The 13,862-nt window shown below is 43.0% G+C and overlaps 1 protein-coding gene across 2 annotated transcripts in view; it reads right to left on the bottom strand.

Annotated features, from left to right (window-relative positions):
• PLCL1 (phospholipase C like 1 (inactive)) overlaps window positions 1–13,862 on the bottom strand; it is a 397,849-nt gene that overhangs the window by 61,467 nt on the left and 322,520 nt on the right. For both annotated transcript variants that reach the window (XM_045295058.1, XM_004701522.2), the window contains exons 2-3: window positions 10,542–13,025; window positions 7,045–7,248 (exon numbers count right to left, since the gene is read on the bottom strand). In XM_045295058.1, the coding sequence (XP_045150993.1) occupies window positions 7,045–7,248; window positions 10,542–13,025 (2,688 nt within the window). The remainder of the gene's footprint in view (window positions 1–7,044; window positions 7,249–10,541; window positions 13,026–13,862) is intronic.

The following is a 13,862-nucleotide window of genomic DNA, read 5'->3' as shown; positions in this document are numbered from 1 at the left end:
CAGGTACAATGAATAGTGAAGAATATCAACGACACAGGGAAGCCATTAGTCCAAACGACTGATCTCCACAGGAACCACATTCTCCAGGATCCCGAGACCAGAAACACTAGATGGTGCCTGGCTACCATCACTGACCGCTTTAAAAAGGATCACACACAAAGATTCTGGATAGAGTGGGAGAAAATCCTGAAACAAAACTGAAAAGCATACAGTAAAACCAGGCTTACTAGGCTGACAGAAACTGGTAGAATGACCAAGATTAACACCTGTCAAGCCTAGAATTGAACTCATCTCCTGCATCAACTTTCAGCCAAATGATAGGCCTGTAAGGTGAACAGTAACACCAGGAAGATACGCAATCCCTTAGACCAGTCAACCACAGGTGACCAAACAGGCAGGATTTGCCCAGGAACAAAGCTCAGAAGACATGAAGGGACAGACATGCATCGTGAGGACTGCAATCGATCATAGGGCAAAAGGTGTGTAGACTGTTGAATGGAAAGTCAATTTACTCTTTAAACTGTCACCAAAATTATAACCAAACATTTTAAAATTAAAAGAAACAATTCAACTCTCTAAAGAAAACATCATGTAAAGGTGAAACAATAATTTTCTCTACAAATTATTTGCAAACAAAAGTCCGCTCACCATGAAGCAAGGGAAGGCACTGTGATCCTATAAGCTTACTGCCATTCAAGTCAATTCTGACTCATAGCAGTCCTAAAGGACAGGGTAGAGCTACCCCTGTCGGTGTCTGAGACTGTAACTCTCGATGGAAGTAGAACATTGGTGATTTCACACTGCTGACCTTGTGGGTAGGTGCCCAACATATAGCCCAGTCCACCAAAGAAGTCAAGGTCCTTAAACTTTAACTTGAGACATTTTTTTTTTTTAAACCACACCTGGTCTACTCTCTGGGCACTGTGTAGGGCTGTTCCTTCCCTGTTTAAGGGTAAGCCCTGCTCCCCCTCTCCCCCCAAGAATGTCCATTCCTCAGAGACAGGAGCGTCTGCCTTGTTTCACTTTAATTTCTCCAACACCTTGAACACCTATCACACGACCAGACCATATTGGTTGAGTTCGCTAATTGAAAGCCTTAGGACATATAGGAAATACATCCAAAGGAAAGTGTTGTTCTATAGGCAGCAAGCAAGCACACTCCCACCACATTTTGTTTATATTTCTCGAGTCACAGTTCTCATGCTTTATATGATGGCTGTTTGTACTGATGCTTGAACAGAATCAAGAAACTTCTTGATATGGGCTATACAATGAATGCATCGTGAATAGTGTCAGTAAACGAATGCTTGTGTGTGTGTGTGTGTGTGTGTGTGTGTGAGAGAGAGAGAGAGAGAGAGAGAGAGAGAGAGAGAGAGAAATGATTTTCTTAATGAGGTAAGTCAGTTAGGATACGTTGCTAAACTTAGAGAGAGGATTGGATATTGAATTTGTCAAGGATTTCACTCTAATTGGATCAAAAATCAACACCCATGGAATCAGCAGCCAAGAAATCTAAGAATATATTACATTGTACAAATCTGCTACCAAATTCTTCTTCAAAGAGTGAAAAAAAATGAAAGATATCACCTTGAGGATTGACAACAGACCCAAACCACAGGATTTTGAATCCCCTCCCCTGCGTGTGAAAGCCGGGCAATGCCTAACAAAGAGCCCAGAAGAGCTGATGCCTTTGGTTGATGGTGTTGGGGAAGAGTGTTGAATAGACCGTGAACTGGCAGAAGAACAAATAAATCTATCCTGGGAGAAGTAGAGCTGTAATATCCCACTGACGTAGGAGACGTAGAAGCCGTCATTCACCTGACATATTTGGACTAGTTCTCAGCAGAGACCAGTCCCTAGAGAAAGACTCATGCTGGATAAAGTCGACGTCAATGAAAAAGGAAGACCGTCCACAAGATATATTGACACAGTAGCTCCAACAATGGGCTCAAGCAGAGCAGTGATTGTGAAGCTGATGCCGGACCAGGCAGTGTGTCCTTCTGTTGCGCATCAAGTCACCAGGAATAGGCAGCAACCCTCACAGCCACAGCCTTAAAACACTTACCAGAGACTCTTCACAGTAAAGTGGTATCTGCCCAGTTTAATGAATTTCACATCGCTTGCCCTTATATATGCGGCTTACCTACATCTGTGGTGTTTTTTAGATTAAGTGAAGATCCAGGATGGGAAATTGATTCTTGCTTTTTCTGAGACCTTATTTTAAAAACAAAGCAAAAGGCCCGGATGGTGGGGGAAGGAATAGATCACGTAGAAATACTGTCTGATTGCAAATGAAGTTCTGGGGACAGTTTCGTGAAAGGTATCTCATTGATCACAGAGCTAGGCAAAAAGGCACCGCGTCAAGCACTCCAACACCAACAGCTTTGGAGACCCCCTGTGTCTTTTGTTAGCCTGGGAAAGAGGCGCCAATTCCACATTCAATTTTTCAGACTTTTTTTCCCCCCTGCCTGGGTTATTGATTGATAAAATCGGTTGTTTGCTTCAGTGCCTTTTCCACAAGCTGCCACTTGGTACCTACGGCTGTGACATGTGCTTGATGTCAGGACAGTCACTTCTGCTCCAGTGGCCCTAAGTATCAGGTAGGCATTTACCAGGCTGCAGCCTGAATTCAGAGCACGATGAGTGGCAGGAGACAGGGGCTCTATTAAGCAAAACTGTATTTCCAGTAAGTTCACCCTCATTTTCCACGACTTGGAGGAACTCACTGCCATTCTGATCTTCCTCTTCCCAGATAAATGCCTGCATGTAGGTCAGGCGCAATGAAATTCACTTCAAGGTACAAATTACTGAAAACCCACTGCGTTACTTACTCTGAGAGGTTCTTTGCATTTTAACAGGTTTGGGGTTTTGTTTTTAGTCTTGGCCAGAACGAAATAGCTGCAATTTTTAAATTTCAAGCCCCTATGAACAAATAGGAACGATGCCTTAAATAAGACACAGACTGGAGCTGGAAGCAGGAGAACAAGGCCCTCCTTGGTCCTCTAAAGCAGTGCCATGTAGATAGACCCACTTTTCAAAGATATGTGGCTTTTGATGTCTTATGCATTTGTTCAAATACAATGACAGTGACAAGATCAATATGAAAACGACATTTCAAGATGAACTTTTAAAAACCTTTAAGAGGAATTTCCCTATGTATTAAATTAGCATGTGCTTTTTGGGAAGGAATAAGAGACATCACAGGTCCTGGGGAATGCTGCATTTAGAACTCTGTGCAGATGACTCAGGACTGATGATTTTGAGGAGATTTTCACCTTCTTTCTCCTTGGTAACACATAGTCCATGTGGCCAGCTTGCCGTCCAGTAAGTGTGGACTACCTGGTGGCCTGACTTGGTTCATTTGATGGTGGAATAAGCCAGGCACTGATCTATATTCAGAAATGATTTCAGGTTGGCTTTTATTCTAAACATACTTTTTTGCATCTTTTTAATGGTTACAACTTTTCCTCTGAGATAGCATTGGTGGAGTTCATGACCATTTTTGAAAAGTGAAAACATTTGAAGTTGAACACGCCACTCCACCTCACCCCACAAAAAGCAAGAAACCCCGCATTTGTTTTCCTCCTTTATTCCTTAAAAGTAGTTTTAATAACAGTTTGTAAAATGTTCACCGTGTCCATGTTGTTGCTCTTCGATGCCACCCAGTCAGCTGTGACTCACAGCAACCCCATGTACAATAGGACCACACGCCGCCCGGCCTTGCGCCATCCTCACAATTAGGCCCATGTTTGAGCCCAATGCCGCAGCCGTTGTGTCCATCCATCCTGTTGTGGGCCTTCCTCCATTTCTCCTTTACTCAGCATGATGTCCTTCTCCAGGGACTGGTTTCTCCGGACACCAAGTCCAAAGTATGTGAGACAAAGTTTCACCATTCTTACCTCAAAGGAGCACTCTAGCCATCCTTCCAAGACAGGTTTCTTTGTACTTTAGTCAGTCCATCAGCCATGCCTAGGTGCTTACAGGCCATCTTGTAAACGGAGAGAAAGCTCAGACCATGGGAAGGGCACGTTTCAGATCTCTGTCCAATGTGGCAGAGGCTGAGACCAGAGACACCAGACACTGCGACGTGGCGACCATGGGACAGAGCAAGAGAAGCTGTGAGGTTGAGCATCGGCTGGCTTCTTGGCCCACAGAGGCAAAGGCCAAGCAAGGAACTATGTAGCTGAGAGGCTGAGAACTACAGAGACTTGGCTGCTGGCAGAGGAGAGGTGTGGCCATGGACCAATAACTGTTTCCTTACTATTAGCTTCTCCTGACTTGTGGTAGCCTAGTAACTTCCCTAATAAAACCTCCTTAACTGTGAGTCTTATCTGTCAGTTCGGTGTGGGCATGGCAACGAAACAGCGACCCCAGCATGGAAGTAAGGTGCAGTGAGAGGATTGGTTGATACCAGGATAGGGTGAAGAAAGATGGAGCAGGCATGTCTGACCTCTGCCTCATGGCAAGAGAGAGGCCAGAGGAGGTCAGATATGGCGGCTGTTTGGGGAGTTTGTGGGTTTGTTTTTGATTTACTTTTAAGGTCAATATCATCTTTCCCTGAATCTGTTGCCAGTTCACCTAACCCAGGAAAAGAAGCACCTAAGGCACACATCCCTAGTGGTCAAGATCACCTATGCACTCTGTGCAGACTGCTGGGTTTACCATTAAGCACTGGGCTATTTTTACATCCAATCCCCTACCAGGAAGAAGAATCTTTCGAATGAGAAACAATGAGGATGCTGGCATTGTGCTAAGTGTTTCCGCTTTCCATTACAGCCTTTTAAGTATGGGAAAGCCATTCTATACCTGCAAGTACAAAATGCGCTTTAAAACCACGAAGCAGAAGAAACGGATGCTCAGATTTGGAGCCAGGAGGTCAAACTAGAAGCACCAGCAGACACTAGAGAAGCGGAAGGGAAACGGACCCACCACCATGTAGGAACTTTTCTGCCATTGCAGGCCCAGCACCAGGGACCCAGGCTCCCTTCTTGGTGGATGATTTTTCTTTCTCTGCTTAAAAAAGAAGTGGAGGAATACGTGATTTCCACCATCTGTCTCTATGGCAACTAGTACCCTAACTTCACCTCTTAGAAGGCAATTATACCTATTCACTGAATAGCTTTCAGTCTCTCCTTTTATGATGAAAAAAAAAAGATTTAATGAAAAATGAGGTATAGTAAGGGGCAAACCTTGCCCCTTGGCAACCATGAACTAAAGTTACAAGAGGTACTGGAATTCATATGTAGCTAGAATATGCTCTGCGGGTTTTTGGTGGGTTTTTTTTTTTCAGTTTTATAATTTTTATTCCAAATGTCTTTCTTCTAGATGTTTTTTAGTGATAAAAGGTTATGTTGTTTTTAACATTTATTTTTATTCAATTATAAAATAAGGCAAGTTCATTGTAAAGAGCTTGGCAAATACTGGAAAAAAAATATATAGTAAAGCCCAAGATAAGCCTCATGCACCTAATATAAAATCAGTCATTTAATATCCTGCTAACATTTTCTCATGCAGAAACATTAATACAACTAAAATCCCATTTTGTCTATTCTTTGTAACTATAATTTGTCACAAAACATTACATTATCAGCCACTTCTATATCATTAGATGTTCTTCTTACATATGACTTTGTGGCTTCACAACAGTTCAGCATAAGAATTTCTTAATTTTGTTCAATTAATCCCATTACTGTTAAACATTTTATTAATGTAAACATTTATGCACATTTCTATTGGCTTAGCATAAATCCCTGGAAAGGAGACATGTAAGTCAAATCAAAACAACATTTTAAATCACATTGCCAAATTTTTCTCCCCAAATGTTACCCATTTAATTACCCACTAGGGTAATTAAAAATCTTTATCAGAGGAATATATAATCATCATATAAAATAATGAACAAATTTATGGAGGGAAAAGCATCTCACTATATTTCTTTAGGGAATTAAAAAATTTTCAAATCTATTGTAAGGTTTGTATATTTGTATATGTTTGTATGTTTCCCATTATTTGAGGGGCAGAGAGGACTCAATGCATTTTCTGTTTACTTCGATAGCAAAGACGGTCGGTTGTCCCGTGTTATCTATTCTCTCCCTCTTTTTCAGTGGCCAGAGAGGTGACTTTCAACTGTAGCCCCTTGAAGTAAAGACATTTCCTCTCTTCCTTCGCAGCCACGTGTGGCTGTGTGTCAACTCCCGGGAGAATAGAATGTAAGCAAAAGTGATCTATACTAGTTCAGAGAAACGTCCTTCAAGGGAGAGGGCATGACCTCTCCTCCTCTTCTGTTTTCTTGGGAGTTGGAATACAGATGCTATCGCAGCTGTCTGGGCTCATGAGGATAAAGGCCACATCAGAAAAGAAATGTGCCTGGGAACCTACAAAGTTTGCAGAAGCATCCCGTTGGCCTTCAGTCCCAGATTATTGCGTGAGTGATGAAAACTTTATGTTTCAAAGTAAGCTCCGTCTGTATTTGTTGTATATAGCCGAACTCAATACTAATTAATATAAGAGTCTTTGCTTATTTTTTCTTACTGGCTTTAAGTGTTCCTCTTATTTTATCAATATTTATACTTTATCTGATGTAGGTTACAAATGTTTTCTAGTTTATCATAAATTTTTAAAACTCACTACCTTTGAGTCCATTCCAACTCGTGGACATGCTCATTCTCTTTATGGGATGACTTAGGAGGTAAAAATATAGCTATTCCTAAACTTACTCACAACACATATTCATAAAGACATTTAAATAAGAATTTAATTTCTATAGATATTCAATCAAATGGCTAGGCTAACAACCATTTAAATGGTGAGAAAGTGTGCAGACTTTTGACAACTTGATAAAGAATTCTTTACTTGCTAAAGCAGACATTTTCCATTTGCAATCTGTGGAGCTCTGGGTCCAAGGCATGGCTCCAGAGGCCTCTCCAGGCCTCTCCCTGCTACCTCGCACCCCTAAGGCAGTCATTCTGTGCTACACAAAAGGGTCCCTGTCATTAATGGTGTCCTACACATACAAGCAATAAATACGGGGTCAGAGTTTCCTACCAGGTCATACGCAGCTAGCATCTTTTTCTGCACATCTGGAATCACCCCCAGTGGCTCCAGGTAAGGAAAATTGTCTTTCATCACGAGAGAGACTGAAGGAGTATCGTCACCGGCAATGAGCCGAGAGGACAGGGTCAACAGGCACTGCTTCAGACTGGCAATCGGAGGGAGTCCACACAGCTCCTTCACAGACACGATCGCATTCTGTAGGGAAGAAGACATGGAATTACCATTCTGGCCACATGCCATGCCACTGCGAGATCTCACAGATACACAGATCGTAGGCAAAGGGGCTTCCAGATGTTTGTAGACAAATGGAATTGAGATGCAACAACATCCCCAGAAAGAGTTAGACAACCCCTTGTGTGGGGGCTGGGGCAAGGGGGAGCCGGTCGCTGTGAGTCTGAATCACTTGCTGGCTGTGAGCTTGTTGTGGGTTCGAGTCTGTAAATGCCTTCTTTGGGCTGGATCGTGCTCTTCGTGAAACGGGAACATCAGTGACTGGACACTGCAGGGCCTCTCCTGGGCACTCATCTCCCGCAGGTTGCAAGCTGCTGCTATTCCCCACCCTCACGTGACCCAGCATCAATGGTGTCTCATCACCAGATGACAGACACACACACTGATAGCACAGTTCCTATAGAGTTACATTTGTCTGTGCTTTTTTTTTTAAAGAAAAAAACTTACTTGAAATGGGAATTAGGAATAGTTTACCTTCCATCAATGGTGAGCCCTAGCTCACCAACTATGCGTTCCATAAACTTGGTGACAGTAGTGGTGTTTGTTTTCTCCTGATTTGCCTACAGATATAAATCATCCTTAGCCCCAAAGGCCTTATGTTGAAATCATGTAAATTAACTTATCTCTTCTGCCTGAAAAAACTTAATCCATAACCAGCTCTCCTTGAAATGTATCTGTGATACAAAACACAAAATCTAGGAGAATATCTCAAGTATTACATTTAAAAAACAAACAAAAACTCACTGCCATCAAGTTGAGGCCAACTCATCATGACCCTACAGGACAGGGTAGAACTGCCTCTGTGTTTCCCAGACTGTAATGCTTTACAGGAGTAGAAAGCTAAGTAGCTGGTGGTTTTGAACTGCTGACATCTCAGGTAGCGACCAAACACATAACCACTACGCTACCAGGGCTCCATCAACTATTACATGGAACAAACCAAATATGTTTCTAATCTACAGAGTTAAATGTATAAATGACTTGTAATAGACTTATGACACCCTGAAATAGGTGAAGACACCCTGGTGGTACAGTGGGTTAAGCGCCAAGTGGCTAACTGGAAGGCTGGCAGTTTGAACTCACTGGAAACTCTACAGGAGAAGCTGAGGGAGGCAGCTTGAAGAGTGATTGATAACTTGGCGCCTGTGTGCTGGTTCTACTCCATCTACAGAACTGCCGTCTGCTGTCAACAACTCCGTGGCACTGATCTGGTTTTTTTGGTTTTGTGACAGACAAGTAATGGGAAGTATAAGTCAACTTGAGTATGTATTTAACACAGTTCTACAATTATATCAAGAGAACGTCAAATAAAAGATGTCAATATTTGGAATCTGTGCTTAAAATAGTGGGGCCAAGACTACCTCAAGTTAAATGCTTAGAACTTAACTTTTCACTTGTGATTTATGTACTGACTATTTTCAACCACAGTTCCATCCAATGAACTCGGACTCACAGACCCCTACAGAACAAGCAGAACTGCTCCCTAGGGTTTCAAGACTGCAGATCTTTACAAGAGGAGACAATCCATGATTCACTGTCCACGATTTTAGCAACTTCAAATTGAACTGATGATAACCCTACTCCACAAGTTCACTGTGAAACACTGTATGAGAAGGTTTGCCCCTTCTTGTCCATTTGGGTTTGAGTTTCTGTTGTTAGAATTAGCACTGCTCATGATGACCCTGTATACAACAGAATGAAACGCTGCCTGGCCCTGAGCCAGGGGTCTGCATCATGTGACCAAGGGCCGTGAATGATATGAATGTTCGCATTAGGTAGCCAACACTGCTATTCCTTAATTGCAGTATTTGGAAAATTGCTGAAGCTCTTCAAACTTGTTTACTATCTTGAAAATGTGGGATTTTTAGTGAGAAACTGTGTTCACTGGGGAATCAGTCAAGTCAGTTGAATGGTATGCTTTGCCTTTTTGCTCTCATAAACAGAGTGTGGCTGCTTCTGTCACCCATCATGTCCTGGCACCTTGCAGACCGTGAGTAAATATTTGTAGCTTCAATAATAGAAGGCTAAAATAAATAGATTAAATATAATTTGTGTAGAAATGGAGAAAACTGCAACCACCTCTCAATTGTTAGCATTAAAGAACTGAAGAGGAAGAAAAACCCTAACTCATTACTGTCAGATCAATGCTGACTTATACCGACCCTCTAGGACAGGGTAGAACTGCCCCTGTGGGTTTTGGGGACTGTAGCTCTTTATGGGAGTAGAAAATCTCATCTTTCTCTTGCAGAGCAGGCTGGTGGTTTTGAACGGCTGACCCCAGAGTTAGCAGCCCATGGCATAGCCACTATGCTACCAGGGCAACACTGAACTTCTATATTTCAGAGTTGGACAATGGAGATGTGTTTTGATTTAATGCTTGTAGTCATTTTCTACTGTATCGTTATTCTTACCTTATTTGGAGAAATCAGCTTAATCACATCTGAAGTAATCTGTTCAAGATCACAGAGTGATAGATCTTAATCTGGAACCCATGTCAATTAAAGACATTTCTGAGAGAAGACTAGTTTTCAACAGCTCAAATGTGAAACTTTGTTTAATTTGGTTATTTTTTTTTAAATTTGGTGATTTTTAATAAAAAGTACCTATTAGACACTTAAGCAACTAAACGAGCATTGCATTTTTAGTGTGGTTTTAAATTCTCTCCTAAGTTAATATCTATAAATACTTTATCTACTATACTTCTAAGTAGTATATATGTGTATTTGTATTTGTACATAAAACACATATATTTTATATTCAAGTTTTGCCATATGCATATTCCTATATATCAATTTACTACATACTAGAGGTAATTTAATGGATTATAACATTTTGATTTGATGTTGATACTCCAGGAAAAATAAAATAGCACCTCAATTAACGTCTTTTAAACTACATCTTATCACAGGCAATACGGAATTTGATTCAGAGGTATATGAATTTGCACGAACATTCTGATTATTTGGGGCCATAAAACAACTCACTGCTGCCGAGTCTATTTCGACTCACCCAGCGGTCCTGTAGGACAGGATGGAGCTGCCTGGTGGGTTTCTGAGAATGCAACTCTTGACAAACAGCTCATCCTCCTCCCAGGGAGCTAGCTGCTCAGGACCTCGTCCTTAGCAGACCAATGTGTAACCTGCTACCACACCAGGAGGGTCCTATCATTAATAAAAAACACTGCCCACTAGTAAGAGAAGAACCCTTCTAAAGAAATAAAGAGTAGAGGAGGTAAGTAAGAGATTTTTTTTCCCTACCTGCATATTTTCCCTCATATCTATAGCTTCTCGCAAGGGGTGAACTGCTATTTTAAAGACGTCATCTATGGTTTTAAGGCCGACATTCCTGAGCATGGTGTATTCCCGAACTTTCTTCCCCATTCTCACGGAAAGGCTGCGCTTCTGGGCCTTCCCGCCTCCTCCTCCTCCGCTGCGATTCGTTATTGCTATGTGTACAAAGAGGGTGACGTGCTCCATGACGTCGCTGACGAAAGAGCGCAGGGGGACGTGCCTGTACCCAGGCTGCAGACACTCAAAGGGTATCGTGTACTGTCCTATGAACTCATCCCCAATGTAGTCGTCATCTAGAACAACAAAACGGACCATGGCCAGCTCGGGCAGGTTGACTTGAAACTCAAACGTTTCATCAAAGATGGGGTTGTCGCTGTTTTGTTGGACCGTTCTAGTTCTTTGCTCCGAACAGTCTGCAGGAATTCCATGAATCTCGATGCAAACATAGGGGTCTATCACGTCCCCTTTGGCGCACGCTCCCTTGGGCTTCGGGAAGTTCTGACCACTGATGATCTTGATGTGGAGGGTGAGAGGAGACACCCCCGGGACGATGCCCTTGGTGTTGGCGCTGAAGTAGGAAACTTCATCTCGCATGACAGAGGGCCTTAGAACATACCCACACCCTCCGTTCTGAAGGAACCAGCCTGTGTGCAAATCCATCATGGGACCCGGCGTCTGAAAATTCATCGCCACCATCTGACAGCCACAATTCCAAAAGTCCTGCGGATCCAAGTTGCTGGAGTCGATTCTCATGGCACTTGGATAGATCCTGGATAAGAACTTTTTGTTATAATTTACAAAGTCCTCCGGATATTCGTTGGCAAGTCGGCTGGCCTCCGTTTCACTAAAGGAGCACATTTCCCAATAGTTTTGGCTCTTCATAGACAGTTGAAAATCCCGGTGCTGAACAGACTTACAAATCGACACCAAGTCAGACAGCTCCTTACAGAGCCATATATGTTTCTGCTCCTCATTCTGATCCACGGACATCCTCCGAGACATCTCCGCTTCCTCGTCTTCATCTGTGACTTCTCCCTCTAAAACATCCGAATCCGAGGGCAGTTTCTTTCCTTTCACGATGATCCTTCTTTTGAGTTTTTCGGGGGACGGGAGGTAGGATTCTGACGGCGATGGGGCTTCTGTGTAGAGTTTGTTGCCCAAGATCTTTCTCAGCTGCTGAGCCATGACCTTCTGCTGCGGCAGCGAGCAGTGGTTCCCCAAGCAGAGGATGAGCGGGTAGTCCGAAGCAACGAAGGCGAACTGATGGATCGCCTCGATGACACTCGCGAAGGAAATGTGGGTTGTCATGTTGTTTCGATTACAAAGGACGGGCTCGTTGTCTGGACCATCACTCACGTCAAGTTCGATGCTTCGGCAGCCCAATTTCAAGGCTCTGACATACCCATTCAGATCTGCTGGCCCCCTGAACTGGTCTTCAATCAGATAGGTGTTGTGAGAGGCACTGATGTAGTAGTGAGATAATGGCTGAGTCATATCTTGGGCAACCTTCTTTTGCTCGGGATCAAAAATGTCACATTCTGCTGACAACAAATACTGAGTAAAGCCGTCAATGGCCAGAAATCCCTTTTGACGCCCCTCTTCGGAAAGTTCGTATCTCCGAATAATGTCCAAGCACGTGTCCTCAGTGATGTGGGTGACTCCTTGCTCAGCCCCTAGAAAGAGCATCAGATCATTGGCGTCCAAATACTCTTTGTTTTTCGAGATCTGTACGAGTAAGAAATACACTTCTGGCCTGGTGCAAAGTTCACAAAAAGCTTCACAGAATTCTTCTTCGGTCACTCGGGTAGTTAGTTTCTCTTTGGTTTTCTGGATTTCTTTAAACTTTAACCTGATCTTGGATTCCTTCAGGGTCGGATTGAGTCGTTTTATTAACTCCACAGAGGTGTCTTCCAACATGATCCCGTTGCCGTCGACATCGGCTGCTGCAAACACTGTTTTCAGCCACAGGAACCTCGGCATGTTCTGGTTGTCCTCCATCAAATCCAGGGGCTGCTTGCTTCGCGACACCAGGTAGCGTAACCCCGACACCCAGATGTTGGCTACATCCGCTGAATTGGCAACCAGGTCCAGAGACTCGTAGTTTTCCCCGTGAAGAATGGAGAAGGCAGAGTCCTCCCCAATCTGGTCAGCGAGGCCATTGTTTCGGAAGGTCTCCGTGTTCTTCCCCAGTCTGATCTCTTTGATGGACGTAATGTCCAGCTTAGCTTTCTCCAGGTCTTTCTTGGAAGGTTCCCAGCGAAGGGCTTGGAGGTCCGTGTCCAGCGTGAAAAAACGGTTATAGATGCGAGAATTGGGCCGGACTTTCTTCAGCTCGCAGCCAGCTTGCATGAAGCTGATGCAGTCGCTGGTGCTGCTGATCTTCTTCTCCGACGGCATGCTGCTAAAGGACACCGTTTTCTTTCGCCCGCCGCCCTTCTGGTTTGCAGGGTCCTGTAAGACAATTGGATAACAGTGAAGCAAGGCCCTGTGGAAGGCGGACACATTCAGTCGCACTCTACAAATCCCCCAGGCTCCTTTAACATGGGCTGGTTTGGACAGAGGCTGACCTAAAATGTACCTCGTCACTGTCTAAGGAAAGAGAAATTGATGCTGCAAGGTTTAAGAGGAATCGATTTCTCAGAGGCTCTTGGATCCTTTATGATAAAATCAATCATGAACGCTAACTAGAGATCACTTTTATTTGGTCCTTACATCCAATTTCTTAAAAACATCTCCCTGCCAATGCTTTAAAAAAAAAACAAAAACACCCTAGCTCTAGACCTGGTTGTTATGCAAAGGAAGAAAAAAACTGGAAAACTTTAGAAATTTCTTCTTTTATACTTTGTAACAGTTTAAAGAGATTGCACTTAAAATGGTCAAATAAATAGCTTTGCCTTAACATATTTGACACCCCAGCGTGTTTCTAAAACAACTTAATTAAAAATCAGGTTTCTAATTAAGATGATTTTGAAAAATGTTGAGTGTCTTCCAGGTCAGGTTGAGAGCTAACCATAGTTGAACCTTCATAAAAATTCACACCTGCAGGAGGCCCGGTAGGTCGTGACCAAGGGTAATGTAACCAAGAGGAATTACTGAAACCCAAATGAAGACTGAACATGATAGTGGGACAATAGAAAAGTCAAAGGAAATACAGGAAAGAGCTAGGAGGCAGAGAGCACTTATAGAGGTCTAAATAAAGGCATGTACATATGCAAATGTATTTATATGTGATGATGGGGAAATAGATCTATGTGCATATATTTATAGGTTTAGTATTAAGGTAGCAGA

Source organism: Echinops telfairi, unplaced genomic scaffold (genome assembly GCF_000313985.2).
Source record: "Echinops telfairi isolate 266 unplaced genomic scaffold, ASM31398v2 ScPeMD7_3;HRSCAF=10, whole genome shotgun sequence".
NCBI classification, from domain to species: Eukaryota; Metazoa; Chordata; class Mammalia; order Afrosoricida; family Tenrecidae; genus Echinops; species Echinops telfairi.
Note: the sequence above shows the minus strand (reverse complement) of the source record. Positions and strands in the feature narration are given on the sequence as shown.